Source organism: Eleginops maclovinus, chromosome 15, assembly GCF_036324505.1.
Source record: "Eleginops maclovinus isolate JMC-PN-2008 ecotype Puerto Natales chromosome 15, JC_Emac_rtc_rv5, whole genome shotgun sequence".
Taxonomy (NCBI): Eukaryota; Metazoa; Chordata; class Actinopteri; order Perciformes; family Eleginopidae; genus Eleginops; species Eleginops maclovinus.
Window position 1 is genome coordinate 16444520 of NC_086363.1, and position 14918 is coordinate 16459437.

At 41.4% G+C, this 14918-nt stretch overlaps 2 protein-coding genes across 5 annotated transcripts in view; one reads left to right on the plus strand and one right to left on the minus strand.

Moving 5' to 3' along the window:
• Positions 1 to 11: 11 nt before the first annotated feature.
• On the plus strand, positions 12 to 11599 carry pla2g7 (phospholipase A2, group VII (platelet-activating factor acetylhydrolase, plasma)). Of its 3 annotated transcripts, none has more exons than XM_063901804.1 (11): positions 12 to 163; positions 1242 to 1369; positions 1940 to 2090; positions 2626 to 2719; positions 2823 to 2891; positions 4191 to 4362; positions 5322 to 5435; positions 5853 to 5944; positions 6481 to 6651; positions 7438 to 7586; positions 7672 to 11599. In XM_063901804.1, the coding sequence occupies exons 2-11, from the start codon at positions 1274 to 1276 to the stop codon at positions 7770 to 7772; spliced, it is 1209 nt and encodes a 402-aa protein (XP_063757874.1). In that variant the 5' UTR covers positions 12 to 163; positions 1242 to 1273; the 3' UTR covers positions 7773 to 11599. The 3 variants fall into 3 exon arrangements, with proteins under 3 accessions (XP_063757874.1, XP_063757873.1, XP_063757875.1); XM_063901803.1 differs by having other exon boundaries at positions 39 to 324; XM_063901805.1 differs by having other exon boundaries at positions 59 to 163; positions 1249 to 1369.
• Positions 11600 to 12710: 1111 nt separating this feature from the next.
• The window catches only part of tdrd6 (tudor domain containing 6), a 35721-nt gene continuing 33513 nt past the window's right edge, over positions 12711 to 14918 (minus strand). For both annotated transcript variants that reach the window (XM_063901800.1, XM_063901799.1), the window contains exons 17-18: positions 14110 to 14164; positions 12711 to 13177 (exon numbers count right to left, since the gene is read on the minus strand). In XM_063901800.1, coding sequence (XP_063757870.1) covers positions 13086 to 13177; positions 14110 to 14164 — 147 coding nt within the window. In that variant the 3' untranslated portion in view covers positions 12711 to 13085. The remainder of the gene's footprint in view (positions 13178 to 14109; positions 14165 to 14918) is intronic.

Here is a 14918-nt window from a genome sequence, read left to right on the forward strand (position 1 = left end):
GTCCCCTCCCATGCTAGTAGCTGCTTGCTAACCATCGAAACTAATGACCGACTAACCCCTCCCGAGTGACTCCCAACGGTATCTAAAAAAGCAAATTAGTCACGTAACAATGTTGCGAAACTAATGTAGTAACACTTGGCACCCAGCTATTTCTGTTTTTCCGGTAGGTCTCACTTTTTGTGTTAAATAGTTATATTAGTGTTTTTGTGGCTAGCAGCTTATCAGAAGATATCAAGTTTGTGTCGTTTTTGACACCACTGAGGTCGATGTTTTCTCATGGAGGACAGTTATTAGTCAAGAGGATATACGAGTGGGCAAGGACAGGTAGGGGTTGAAACGCCACATTTGTACTGTCAAATTCACTTGTAGATATAGCTAGTTGAAAACAGTTGTAAGGTTACGCATGCCTATTGCATCAACATGTGCACTTTGGCATGCAATGACAACTTGTCAACTGTGATGTAGGAATACTGTTTTACAAGTAAAAGTCCTACCTTCAAAATGTCACCTCAGTAAAGTACACAAGTATTGGTATCAAAATATACGCACAGTACCAAAAGTCAAAGTAGTCGTTATGCTGATTGGCACATATATTATATGTTTTGATTGATTCCTTATATAATTATTGATGCATTAATGTGTTATTACAACTGGTAAAAGTGCAGCTAGTTTTACTTTGTATACTGCACGTCAGCTTGTGAATTTGCTTCATGTGTAACTAAACAAAATAAATGTAGTGGAGTAAAAGTACACATTTGACTTCTTAATTGTAGTAGGGTATAATTACTACATAGTACTTGAGTAAATGTACTTTGTTACTTTAAACCACTGACTAACATATTGTTGTAGGTCATTGTTGTCTTTACATGGCGTTGTTTTTACCTCAAACATGGAGCAGAAAACCAGAGTTAATTGAATATAACACCATAAAAAAGGTGTTACTTGTCACAATAAACAATATGATATTTCTCCTACATTTACACAGTCAAAACTTCAATTGTAATGTGTAGAAATGGTAAGAATTTGAATACTCTTCACAAAGTGCAAACAATTGAAACTGTATCCATAACCGTCTGTTATTTAAAATACACTGCCTGAAATCAGTATCAGCTTTGTATTTGTTTTGCCAAGTCATGTTAGGTCAGGTTCATCAGGTCCTGACTGTCATCCATAATATGTCTTAACTTCCTGTCGAGTGTGACAGGGTGTTTCTATAAAGTAAGTGTATCTGCATCTGTCAGACCACAGGAGGTACACACTCGGTTTCTTCGCCATGGGGAACACCTGCAGTAATAACCTTGGGATTCCTCAAGGCAAGGGCCCTCACGCTGTGGGCTGCACTGACTTCATGATGGACCACACCGCTCAGGTTAAAGCAGACATTGATGTTGGCTAAATGTTACTATTTACTAAGATATAACATGTGAAATTATTCAACTGTACAATACTCATATCACTTTGGATTATTACTCTTATACACTGTACATGTAGAGCAATAATGTAGCATTAATATGTTTATTCATCTTAACTCACACATGTATATATTTTAATATACCCATTTTTACAGTTTTTTGCTGTCATATATTGTATAAATGTTTATACAAATATTTGTTTGTTTTTATTTTATTCGGAAATAGAGCAACTATTACGAAACGCAATTTCCCCAAGGCATAAGTAAAGTATTATGATCTGGATTGAAAAGTATAGTCATATTTTCTTCCCAAAAAAGGAAAAAAAGGAGTGCATTTAAAAGGGACTAAAAATAATGAATGAGAATTATTTAATTAGCGGTTTCAAAGAATATTAAAAGCATATGCTTAATCTAGAATACCACTGAATTTCAGTATTGTTTAAAGCCAGTTTGTTTGCTTTATTCCGCATTCAAATTTAAACTGAAAGTATCAGTTTATAACACTGTCTCTTTGTTTTCTGCTCCCAGGGGACCTTCTTCCGGCTTTACTACCCTTGTCAAGAGACTGAAAAACCTGAAAGACCAGACTGGGTTCCATGTGTGGAATATTTTAATGGTCTGGCAGATTTTATGAAGATAAACAGGACTCTCAGTGAAAGGATTTTCAACTACCTCTTTGGTGATTCAACTTCATTTGATACAATTAAGTTTTAAAGAAGTGTATGCTGTTTAAACTCACCTTTCCTGGACTAGACAAAGCCTCTTCACATGTTTTTGTTTAAGTGTTACACAACTAACAAACTTCACCCCTAATCCCTAAAGCGTTTCAAGGTGTGTCACATTTTAGAATGTTTTTCCAAGCAGACATCACATAATAAGTCAGCTTAAGAACTTGCTTGCATGAAGTCATTTGTATTTTTATCAAAGTTGTGTTGTTTTTGCACATTATTTACTTTGAGCAAAATGAAAGCTGAAATGAATTCCACAAAATTATGATAATTGTGATAAGTTTAAATTCTGCAAGTCAAATTTCACACTGTAGAAATGTTTGGGTACCAGCAGTTTTTTTATAAAGCGGTTTAAAAAACCATAGTATGCTTTTGGAAATGCTTATCAGTAATAAAGCTTCTCCATGCCTTCTAGTAAACTAGATAAAATTGATAAAAACGGGGGTGTTGTGCTTTAAGAACTCATGTTTTGTTAATTGTTTTCAGGGTCCTTTAAGATTCCCGCCTCCTTGGACGCTCCCTTTAAATCCAACGAAAAATGTCCTGTCATCATCTTCTCCCACGGCCTTGGAGCTTTTAGGTATACACATGAACTCCTACAGTATTAACTCAACGTGAATTATGTTCACTAATCAGCTGATATGAATGGTGGGATTAATATCTCTCTTGTTTCTGCTTCCTAGGACTTTGTATTCAGCCATATGTGCAGAATTGGCCTCTCAGGGCTTCATCGTGGCATCCGTTGAACACAGGTATTTTTTCAAAGCGTTCTACTTTAAAAAATATCCATAACAAAGTGGGAAAAAACTCAAATTAGACAAAAAAGAAACAACTAAATAAGATAACAAGGCTGTTTGAAATACACTTCCTTCAGTAATTCAAATAATAAGGCTGACAGTATCAATACATTAAGAAACTTAACTTTATATAAATATAAAACTTTTGCTATTGAGTGTTTTATAGTCACACTCCTCAGTAAAGCACTTTTTCCCATTTCCTGTTCTGTTATGCTACTTCTAAATTATATGTAGCGATAGTTCTTTCAAAAGGCTTTTTTTATTTAACAGCTTACAAAAATTCAAATTCAAGTCTTTTTTAAGACTTCTTGAATTATAAGCTATTGTTTTTATCTTTGTTATAAACAGCCATTTCTTACACATTTGTATGAGGTGCACAGATCTGCACAATGGGTCCAATTTTTCCTGTTTAAAGTTCATTTTAATAGCTGAAAGAAACTATTAAAATAATAACAGAAATATATTTTGTATGAAAGGAAATCAGCCATGCCATCTAGTATGTTTATTTATTATTAAAACCTAATCGAAGTCTCTTAACCATTCTCAATGAATCCTTTTTACTTGATTGTGGATATGGTTCTTTTCCATTAAATACACCTAAAGCTTCTTGTCCAAACATCCCTAATGTTTGAAGCTATAGATTTTTCTTGTCTCGTTTCAAACTGACTTGCACTGAACATTAGAACGTGAGGCAACCTGTTGAAGAAAGTTTTAGCCATGCAAATAACATGGCAGTCTCCTGTGCTAGCGGCAGTCTGTTTATGTGTGCAGTAGAAGGGGATAGGGACTGCAACAATAGTACGAACCAGCTCATCACATTTTCTTTTCAGTGTAGAGACAAGGGGACCCTATGGAGATGAACATAATGGCCACAGTAAGCCACTCATGGGTTGAAGTGGTATTTAAATCCACAGAAAAAGGTATGTGCCAGTGTTGTGACATGGTACAGACTTTGTGTCATGTGCCGGCTTTCAGAGGTCAGTCAGCCGATCAGCCACTGCTGCTTTTGTCACGTTATTATGTTTAGCCTGTTACCACAAGCAAACCAGAAGAGCCATAAAGAATATTGGTTCTTTTCCAGCTTCATGTTGAACAGGTTGAAGAAAAGAGAAGTTCAGACTTATCACGCATGAGTCTGTCAAAGATTACAAACTAGTAAAGTCTTTTTAACACAAAGGTCACATACCGGATTTACCGGGGGGGGAATCAATAACGTATTTTGTTACGGACATAACATTCTTCTGTATCACACAGAGACGAGTCGGCCTCGGCCACGTATTATTTCCGGGAGAAGACAGAGTCGGAGAAAGCGGACAAGACTGTGCCAATCACCTCGACCTCGGCCCAGGACAACCTGATTGAAGAGTGGATGTACTACAGGAATCTGCAGCACGGAGAGAGTGAGTTCACCCTCCGGAATAAACAGGTAACAAAAAACAAGTTCATTCTGTCATGAGGGAGAGGAAGACAAAGGGCTAAATGTTTCTCAACATAACAACAGCAACATGTATGAGTTAACACTTGTTGCTAGAAAGGCATAAGAGACTTAATTCCTCTTTTATGTGACTTGGGTTCAGCCGGGTTGCACAGCATGTGAACTTTGCACATAGTAACCAATATATTGCACGACATGGAGACAACTCTAAACACAGCCTTATTACTTTAAATCAGATCTTTTGTCAGACCTGTCCCACATTTGAACTTAAATCTTGGCATTTATGCTATCTGTATTGTTTGTAAATGCTACATTTTATAAAGTAGTGCAGTGATGGAACATTTTCATTGCACCATCCTGGAAGTTAGCAAGGGCTCCCTCCCATGCGTTTTTAGTAGGAAGGCTGAAATAAGGTCTGTGGTTAACTCCCGCTGATGAGATCTGCAGCTTTTTGTTCCACAACATAAAATACGGTGGTAAATACTCCACTCATGAATGGGTCATATAAACAGCGGTTCATAACAAGTGGCTAAATAAACATCATCGTGATGTAGTTCGTTTATAGCATTACGTTAGCTTTTCATTTTTGGCAATTGCATTTACGCTTCAAAAATCACAAAGCAGTATTAAAACGTGGAGATTATTCTGCTAAACAAAATGCGTTAAGCATCATAAAAGTTTGTTTGGCTAACTTCTGGCAAAATACATCATCACAGCACCGGTCCATAAATAAACTACATCACAGCCACATGACTGCATGTCAGCTCCGCTAAGCTAAAGGAGGCTATGACTCCTTGTAGTCTCCTTTAGTCACTTGTTTGCAGCTGTCGTTGTTGAGACACATTAAAGTTTCTGTTTAATGGAGTTTGCATTTTAATGGCTTAGTTTTCTGGCAGTGTGGCTTTATTTCTTATCTTCTAACCTTTGTGAATGTCTGCTGTCTCTCCAAGGTGAAGCAGAGAGCCGATGAATGCATTCTGGCTCTGGACAAACTCACAGAAATCAACTTGGGGATGCCGGTGCAAAATGTTTTAAAAACTAAATTTGATTGGACAACGTTGGAGGTAATCTACGGAGAAAATGTGCTCTTGTTTTCATAGATTGTGAGTTTCTTTTGAACCGTAAATCTTCCAACAGGCAGCCACACACACTTTCATGTGACAGAAATGATATAATTTAGAATAAGACAGGAAAGATGTGCCTAGTCCAGGTTTCAAACCAACTGGATGTGCTCGAGCATGGTGGACATTTCTGTATTCTTCCACCAGTACGTTAAAATGCAGCGGTTGAATATTACAACGCTAGGCTCCTACACTTGTAACATAAAGTGTGGTCATCTCTGTGATGGGATTTAGTTGACAACCATTGAAATATAGACAATGTATTTCTACCTGCGCTCTGATGTCAGAACCTGATGTCACATGGTAACAGCTGACGGTAAACCTGTTTCCTCCGCTCCTTTCTGGTGTCCCGTCTCTCAGAACTCCATGGATCTGTGTAGGATCGCAGCCGTGGGGCATTCCTTCGGGGGGGCGACAGCGATCGAGGCTCTCTGCAAAGAGGTTAAATTCAAGTAGGTGGAATAACAATCTACATCTAGGTCTCCTTCAGTATCATAATGTTTCTGAGAAACCTCAACTTAAGAGAGGGTAAACATTGTAACCAAGAAATCCTCATTAAACTTCCCCAGTTGGTTACTTTTTATTTTATTTTTTACGGCAGGTTCAAAATTCATATAGGGTTAATTCTGTTGACATTTTAAAGACAGAAGGGATTAGGGAAACGAATTTGTATCACTCCATAAATCTGAGAAAGACAGCCATTGATTAGTTACATTAGTATTTTTAGTATCACAATTTGTCTTAGATGTTATGTCTTAATACGCCATCAGAGCATTATTAGAGTTAATTTTAAATGAATGAAGGACAAATGTACAGACAAAGTTAGTTAAACAAACACCTACATTTCTATGGTGGATGTTTTCTTTCCACTACGTAGTCTGAAGGAAGCCATGTTATTTAGGCTTATCTCAAAACTGACCGGTGCATTTACTGTTGCTTTAAATTATAATTCTTCAGTAACCATACGTACTCATCCATCCTCCATCAGGTGTTGCGTAGCGCTGGACGCCTGGATGTTCCCTCTGGACGATGAGATCTTCCCCAGGGTGAAGCAGCCCATCTTCTTCATCAACTCGGAGAAGTTCCAGTGGGCGGGAAACATCAGCCGCATGAAGAAGCTGGACTCAGCCGTCATTCAGAGGAAAATGATCACCATCAGGTACAACCAACAGAAACTCTGTAAAAATAACAGTTAGATTAATAATGACCAAACACAAGTTTCAAATACTATTTCCTTGTATTTTGGGGGGAAGATAAAAACAAACTTTAAGAGAAATTAAAGTTTTTTTTACTTTATTGAAACATGATTTATGTATTATTTATTAAGGGGCTTTATTTTGCACATTTTCAGGTTCTTATTTGTATTTTGCTCCTCTACATGTCTCCATGCCTTAATGTTCAAAAAGCTCTTATTTTTCTCATACTGCCTTTAATGCAGCTCCTTTTTTCACCCTTTGTCTGAAACCAGAGCCCAGTCCGCTCTGATTGGTTAGTTAATCCCTTGTCCCGCCCCTTACCCTATCACGCACAATGTGCTGGAGCGTTAGCCAACAGAAGCACAAGTTTTACATGCACAAACCCCTAGTTAACACACATAAGTAAAGGGAAAACCCCAAAAGGCATAAAAGAGCCGCTTTAAGTCTCAAAAGCTTTAAAGATTTCAACACTTAGCTAAAGCACTTAAAGCAAATCTAATGCAGTCGCAGATTATGCGGGCCGTTACACCGAGGTACTGATGCTGTTAACGGATGTTCACGGATCTCCCATCAGTGATCACATAGCTTGTGCCAGTTTCTACTTTCTTTTCTATTTTCACTGCCAAGCAATACATGGTTAACATCTGCTCTGGAATTACGGGAGGAAGTTGGGGTCTCACGACAAGCATTGATGCTGTCAGCCCTGGTAAAAGTCTGTGGTTTCCTCACCCGAAGTGTTCCTTCTGTAGAGGCACGGTCCACCAGAGCTTCCCAGACTTCACCTTCCTGACCGGGAACTGGATCGGCAAGCTGATGAAGCTGAAGGGAGAGATCGACCCGGAGATCGCCATGGACCTGTGCAACCAAGCAACACTAGCCTTTCTGCAGCGCCATCTAGGTACGCACACACACAACCCCATCTCATGTTCACAGGTGTATCATTATCCTGTTCATTTTGTAAAGCCCCTTTATGAATGTTGCAGGTCTACATAAGAACTTTGATCAGTGGGACCCTCTGATCGATGGGCAAGATCAAAACCTCATTCAAGGAACTAACGTTACCGTGCTTCAGTCTGCCATCTGATCACCTCGTGAACCTGGGGGTCAGCTGGACAGTCCAAAAAGATCTCAAGCCAGGACTACTCGGCTTTCCGAACGGACAGAGGATCAACCTTTTGGAGAACGAATCAAATGAAAGGATAATTTCTACCTCATCAGCAGGAGTGTTTATTTTTTTCTCCACGGATAACACACTCACTTAGCGTACCAGCGTTTGTTCCATGAGGCCTGAATGTAGCTGAACTCTTCTTCTTTTCACTGTCACATTATCAGGAATTTCTGTACATATATGCTTTCAATCATTTTTGTGTGAATACAAACTGAAATTATGTCATTTTACACATGAAACCGAGGATACCCGGCCCGGAGGAAGCCCGGGGTCCCCTTCTGGAGCCAGGCCTAGAAGGAGGACTCGTGGGTGAGCGTCTGGTGGCCGGGCTTGCCACGGAGCCCGGCCGGGCACAGCCCAAAAAAGCAACATGGGCAACACCTCCGCTTCTCTGTCCCGCGGGCCCACCACCTACGGGAAACAGCGAAGGGGTCAGGTGCGCTGCCAGAAGGGTGGCAGTGAAAGCAGAGGGTCTCGACAGACCAGACCCGAGGGGCAGAAGCTGGCTTTGGGGACGTGGAATGTCACCTCTCTGGGGGGGAAGGAGCCGGAGCTTGTGCGGGAGGTGGAGCATTACCAGTTGGATCTGGTGGGGCTCACCTCTACGCACAGCGTCAGCTCTGGAACCTTACTTCTTGATAGGGTTGACTCTATTCTTCTCCGGAGTTGCCCAAGGTGTGAGGCGCCGAGCGGGTGTGGGGATACTCACAAGCCCCCGGTTGAGTGCCACTTTGTTGGAGTTTACCCCAGTTGACGAGAGGGTCGCCTCCCTACGCCTGCGGGTCATGGGGGGGAAAACTCTGTTGTGTGTGCTTATGCACCAAACAGCAGTTCTGAGTATTCGGCCTTCTTCGAGACCCTGAAAAGAGTCCTGTATGGGGCTCCCGAAGGGGACTCCTTAGTCTTGCTGGGAGACTTCAACGCACACGTTGGCAATGATGGAAACACTTGGAGGGGCGTGATTGGGAGGAACGGCCCCCCCGATCTAAACCAGAGTGGTGGTTTGTTACTGGACTTCTGTGCTAGTCATGGATTGGCCATAACAAACACCATGTTCGAACATAAGGATGCTCATAAGTGTACGTGGTACTAGAGCACCCTTTGCAGAAGGTCCATGATCGATTTTGTTATCGTATCATCGGACCTGAGGCCGCATGTTTTGGACACTCGGGTGAAGAGAGGGGCGGAGTTGTCAACTGATCACCATCTGGTGTTGAGTTGGGTCGAGTGGCAGGGGAAGCCTCTGAATAGACCTGGTAAGCCCAAACGTGTAATGCGGGTGAACTGGGAAAGTCTGGAGGAATCCCAAGTCCAAGAGGCCTTCAACTCACACCTCCGGCGTAGCTTTTCAGGCATCCCTGTGGAGGCTGGGGACATTGAACCAGAGTGGGCGGTGTTCAAAGCCTCTATTGCTGAAGCTGCGGCGGGGAGCTGTGGGTCTCAAGGTCTTAGGTGCCTCAAGGGGCGGTAACCCTCGAACCTTCTGGTGGACACCGTTGGTCAGGGAAGCCGTCCGACTGAAGAAGGAGGTCTTCCGGGATATGTTATCCCTGGGTACTCCTGATGCAGTTGCAAGGTATCGACGGGCCCGAAGGGCAGCAGCCTCAGCCGTGGCCAAGGCAAAGCAGCGGGTGTGGGAGAAGTTCGGAGAAGCCATGGAGAATGACTTTCGGTCGGCACCAAAGTTGTTCTGGAAAACCGTCCGACACCTCAGGAGTGGGAAACAGGGAACCATCCAAGCTGTGTACAGTAAGGATGGGACGCTGTTGACCTTAACTGATAGTGTGTTAGGGCGGTGGAAGGAACACTTTGAGGAACTCCTGTACCCGACAACTCGGCCCTCTATGTTAGAGGCGGAGCTGGAGTATGAAGGGGGATCAACTCCAATCTCCCGGGGGGGAAGTCACTGATGTAGTCAAACAACTCCACAGTGGCAAAGCCCCGGGGGTGTATGAGATCCGCCCAGAAATGCTGAAGGCTCTGGGTGTTGAGGGACTGTCATGGTTGACACGTCTCATCAATATTGCGTGGAAGTCGGAAACAGTACCGAAGGAGTGGCAGACCGGGGTGGTGGTTAACCTTTTTAAAAAGGGGGATCAGAGGGTGTGTGCCAATTACAGAGGCATCACATTACTCAGCCTCCCCGGGAAAGTTTACTCTAAGGTGCTGGAAAGGAGGGTCCGGCCAATTGTCGAACCTCAGATTGAAGAGGAACCATGCGGATTTCGTCCTGGTCGTGGAACGACGGACCAGCTTTTTACTCTCGCAAGGATCCTGGAGGGGGCCTGGGAGTACGCTCATCCGGTCTACATGTTCTTTGTAGATTTGGAGAAGGCGTATGACCGGGTTCCCAGGGAGATACTGTGGGAGGTGCTGTGGGAGTATGGGGTGAGGGGGTCTCTACTCAGGGCCATCCAATCTCTGTACTCGCAAAGCGAGAGCTGCGTCCGGTGAGGGTTGGCCTCCACCAGGGCTACGCTTTGTCACCAATCCGGTTTGTGATATTCATGGACAGGATTTCGAGGCGTAGTCGTGGGGGAGGGGGTTTGCAGTTCGGTGGGCTAAGGATTGTACCCCTGCTTTTTGCAGATGATGTGGTCCTAATGGCTTCATCGGTCTGTGACCTTCAGCACTCACTGGATCGGTTCGCGGCCGAGTGTGAAGCGGCTGGGATGAGGATCAGCACCTCCAAATCTGAGGCCATGGTTCTCAGCAGGAAACCGATGGACTGTCCACTCCTGGTAAGGAATGAGGCCTTACCCCAAGTGAAGGAGTTCAAGTATCTCGGGGTCTTGTTCTCGATTGAGGGAACAATGGAGCGTGAGATGTGCCGGAGAATCAGAGCAGCGGGAGCGGTACTGCAGTCGCTTTACCCCCCGTTGTGACGAAAAGAGAGCTGAGCCAGAAGGCAAAGCTCTCTGTCTACCGGGCCATTTTCGTTCCTACCCTCACCTATGGTCATGAAGGATGGGTCATGACCGAAAGAACGAGATCGCGGATACAAGCGGCCGAAATGGGATTTCTCCGCAGGGTGGCTGGCATCTCCCTTAGGGATAAGGTGAGAAGTTCAGTCATCCGGGAGGGACTCGGAGTAGAACCGCTGCTCCTTCGTGTTGAAAGGAGCCAGTTGAGGTGGTTCGGGCACCTAGGTGTTCCAGCCACATCCAGCTGGGGAGAGACCGAGGGGTAGACCTAGGACCAGGTGGAGGGATTATATCTCTTCGCTGGCCTGGGAGCGCCTTGGAATCCCCCAGTCAGAGCTGGCTAATGTGGCAAGGGAAAGAGAAGTTTGGGGCTCTCTGCTGGAGCTGTTACCTCCGCGACCCTGACGGATAAGCGGGAGAAGATGGATGAATGGATGGACATCATGTCTCTGGATTTGACCTTCCAAAAGAGACCAGCTACTCTAAGATTGCAGTGTGATTACGGAATAACGTCTATAATGATAGCCAACCAATAGGTGTTGTTAGAAAGATTGAAGACTTGTATGATTTTAGATCATTTATTAACCTATCCATGATATCAAACTAAATGTGTCTTTCCTGATTAAACAGGAGCAGATACACAGTATGTAAATCAAATGTATTAAAAGCTTTAACACTAATAGGCTGCATTGAGATACCATGTGCCTGAACTCTCAGTACTGTCATTCCTGGGTCAATGTTCAGCCTTCCACTTTTATACATTAAATGTCTGAAATATCTGCCATAACACAAATCCAATAAATCTGGTTTGTATACAAATCCAGCTTTTCCCAATTACTTTACCCTTTATGCTTCATGTAATGTAAAAAACCAAACACTTTGTTTTCTATTGTTCTTTACACTATTTTTGATTCCTCATCCTCAAACCCAAATATTATTTTTTGAATTGTAACCCTAATCCATTACCCTTTTTTTTTTACATGTCCTTGTTAATACATTTAATTTCATAATTTTTATTCATTTAAACATTTTTTTAAAAAGTGTCATTTCTAAAAAATATAAACCCAGAAAGAAATGCCCCCTTCCAACAGCTGCCATTTCAATACTATTTTCCATGTCCAAAAACTTATTAATTTTCTTTAAATGTATAGTTTACACATCTTTGTTTATTTTACTCTGGGGTAATCATTGTTCTGTATATTGATTGCTACTGTTGGTGTAAAACAATGATTTTTAAGCATTTACGGTATTATGCCAGACACCAGGTCAACAGCACTTATTTGTCCCATAGGTGCCTTTTTTTAGACTAGCCTAATCTTACAAGGTATATGCTGAGGGGAACAGGCTAAAGTTAATCACAATCCTTATTGTAATGTTAGTGCTGAAAATCTCTGCAGTCAGGAGACATTTTCACAAACCCCATCAATTTCAGCCTTACCCACCGAGTTATAAATAGAAAACCAGATGAAAACAGATGTGACACCAGCGCTTATTTTCAATGAAACAAAAGCAAACCAAACACAATGCTTTCACACTGGTTAAATCAGACAAAAGTCACTTTTTCTAGCAGGTCAGACTGCAGACCCCCCCCCACCATTCACACCATCTGCAGCTGCATAGGTGATGGACAAACATGAAACACTGGTAGAAAGAAGAAAGAAGTTTCAAATTTTGCACAAAAAAAAAATCCATGCTGTGAGTCAAGCAGATAAACTAAACATTGACCACTTTTACTTCCTGAAAAAACAATAATAATTGGATATACAGCAGTACAAAATGACATTACCAGCTGACTTGCACTGCTGTGCTATTTCTAAACACACTTTATGTAAAGATGAGATGCAGCAAACAAGAAGGAATGAATACCAGGACTCATCTCTAGATCTGAAAGATATTTATTGTGCCAACATAACACATCTTCAACGCATGCATGTATCCACACCAAACACAGAAAACACTTGAAAACGGCTGCGTTTCACAAACATATAAAGCAGCTTTTTTATATTTCTTTCAACAAAAGATGAAGTGAGAGACGAATTCTCTAAAGAATTATGCGGTGGTTTATCAGAACAGATCATGTCCCAACAGTGCTGCAGTAACACTGGGCCAGCACACGGACTGTAAACTGCACAAAGGCTCTCTGACCAGGAGGTTGTTTTCAATAGAAACAAGGAAATAAACCACAGGGCAAAAACGATGAAGACGCCTGGGCAATGCAACAAATCAAAATGGCCAAAGAGCGCATTTAGAACTAAAACTTGTCTTTTAAAGCATATATTAGATAACTGTCTGATCAATAAAGTGGTTACTCCTCTGGCTGCCACTTTAGGAGATGAGCGTCAGCAGCACCGTGGTTTAACATCAGAGAGAGATGAGTGGTCATCGACAGCTGGGCCTCTGGAACACAACAGAGGTTATCCATCACAGCACAACTAAAAATGGCTCATTTTAATTAAAGGTATTTAATCAGCAATGGTGAACATGAGGATGGGCTCTAGATTAAGAAGGACGTTTTTTTTAACCCTTTTATTTTAAAACCTATCCTTAGAGCGCAAATCCTGCATGTCAACATATTTCAGGAAGAGAGAAAAGGGAATACAATATATATTAATATTTTCTGCCACTTCTAGAGTTTAATCTTTAACCAACATAAGTCCTGATTCATCACCACCAAATATACTAAAACATATATATGTTAACCTTTTGAATGCTCGTTTATTTGGGAATATCACAGCTTTTAAAATGTGTATTAAATAAAGCTTACCAAGTAAATATTGTATATAATCCTGAGAATATTGGTTTATCCATTTTTTTTTTCCTGCGGTGGATTTAGAAATAAGAAATACTGCAAATTGCTCCCTGCTTCCTTAAAAACACCTATAAATATTTACATTATTTTCAAATTTCACCAACTTACATTTTTACGTCACTTCAACTGTAGTCAGGCTTGTGTTTCGGTACGGTCCAATAATGCTCTCTATCTTTATTGTATACGTTTTTAACTATTGAACAATAAACATGCATGTTTTTTTATTATTCAAGGATGTCTTACAACATCAGACGTAGGGGTTCCGATAATAGCCGGCCTTTAAGCTAACCCTCCATCATTTACATTTGTTTAATGTTATTAACGTGCATTGTTCCAAAGAATTTATGCCCAACTTTAACAGCCAGATTTATCAGAACATTTAGAAGCCAGAAGTGTCCTTGCTGAGGTCTATACAACCTTTACAATCTATACAACTTTCTTTGGTGCATTCGACTATAGTTACATTAAATCAATCCCTTTGATTTAAACGTTAGTTAATTTAATTAGTCAAATCAATTACCAAAACTGTCATCAGCAGAAGACGATTCATCGTTGAGCTCATTGTTGCTGGAATCCTGGAAAATAATCCACAAGCTCTTAACCGAAACCAGGATACGGTGCTCATGTGCAACACAACCAGATACCAGTGACTTAGCTATCACACACTACAGCCTTACACAAGACCCTGTCAACACTTAGGAGAACAACATGTACAGCAAAGCAATTGCTTCAAAGATCAATTCATTTTAGAATATTCTTTAAAAATGATTACAATGTAATAATTCTTTTAACACAACTAAATGTTTCTAGAGCATCGGCAACAACAGCATTCACTGTATGAAGTCAGTCGTATCTCACTGGACAAACACTTTTCTACCTCATTATGCTTGTTGCAGGTGTATTAATAAAGTATTGCTATTTCTTGTTGTACTTCCAGAAGATGGAATGGGTTACAGTTCTTATCACGGTAACAAGCGTGGCGCAGGAGAGATGCAGCAGCAGCAGCGTGATGATAAATGACTTGAAGTTCCTGTAAAAGAAACGCTACCGACAGAGCTTATCAAAACTTTAATCTTGAATACCTTCGCCCTGGGGCCCTGCTGGTGATTTAGTGCAATGTGTACTGCAAACACCCAGCATGCACCTCGTTTCTATTACTTCCTCTGTGCCTAATTATCACCATGTAATGTCAGTGTTGGAAAGTAACTAAGTACATTTACTCAAGTACTGTACTCAAGTACACATTTGAGGCATTTTACCCAAGTATTTTGGAAGCAAATGTACTTTTTACTCCACTACATATATTTTACATACTTAATTTACTTTATA

Bases quoted from the DNA above. Each gene is read 5' to 3' on its own strand.
- pla2g7 (XM_063901803.1), top strand. From the start codon at position 267: ATGTTTTCTCATGGAGGACAGTTATTAGTCAAGAGGATATACGAGTGG. The intron at 325-1,241 runs GTAGGGGTTGAA...TGCATCTGTCAG, and splicing joins ATACGAGTGGGCAAGGACAG to ACCACAGGAGGTACACACTC. The intron at 6,652-7,437 runs GTACAACCAACA...TTCCTTCTGTAG, and splicing joins AGGAAAATGATCACCATCAG to AGGCACGGTCCACCAGAGCT.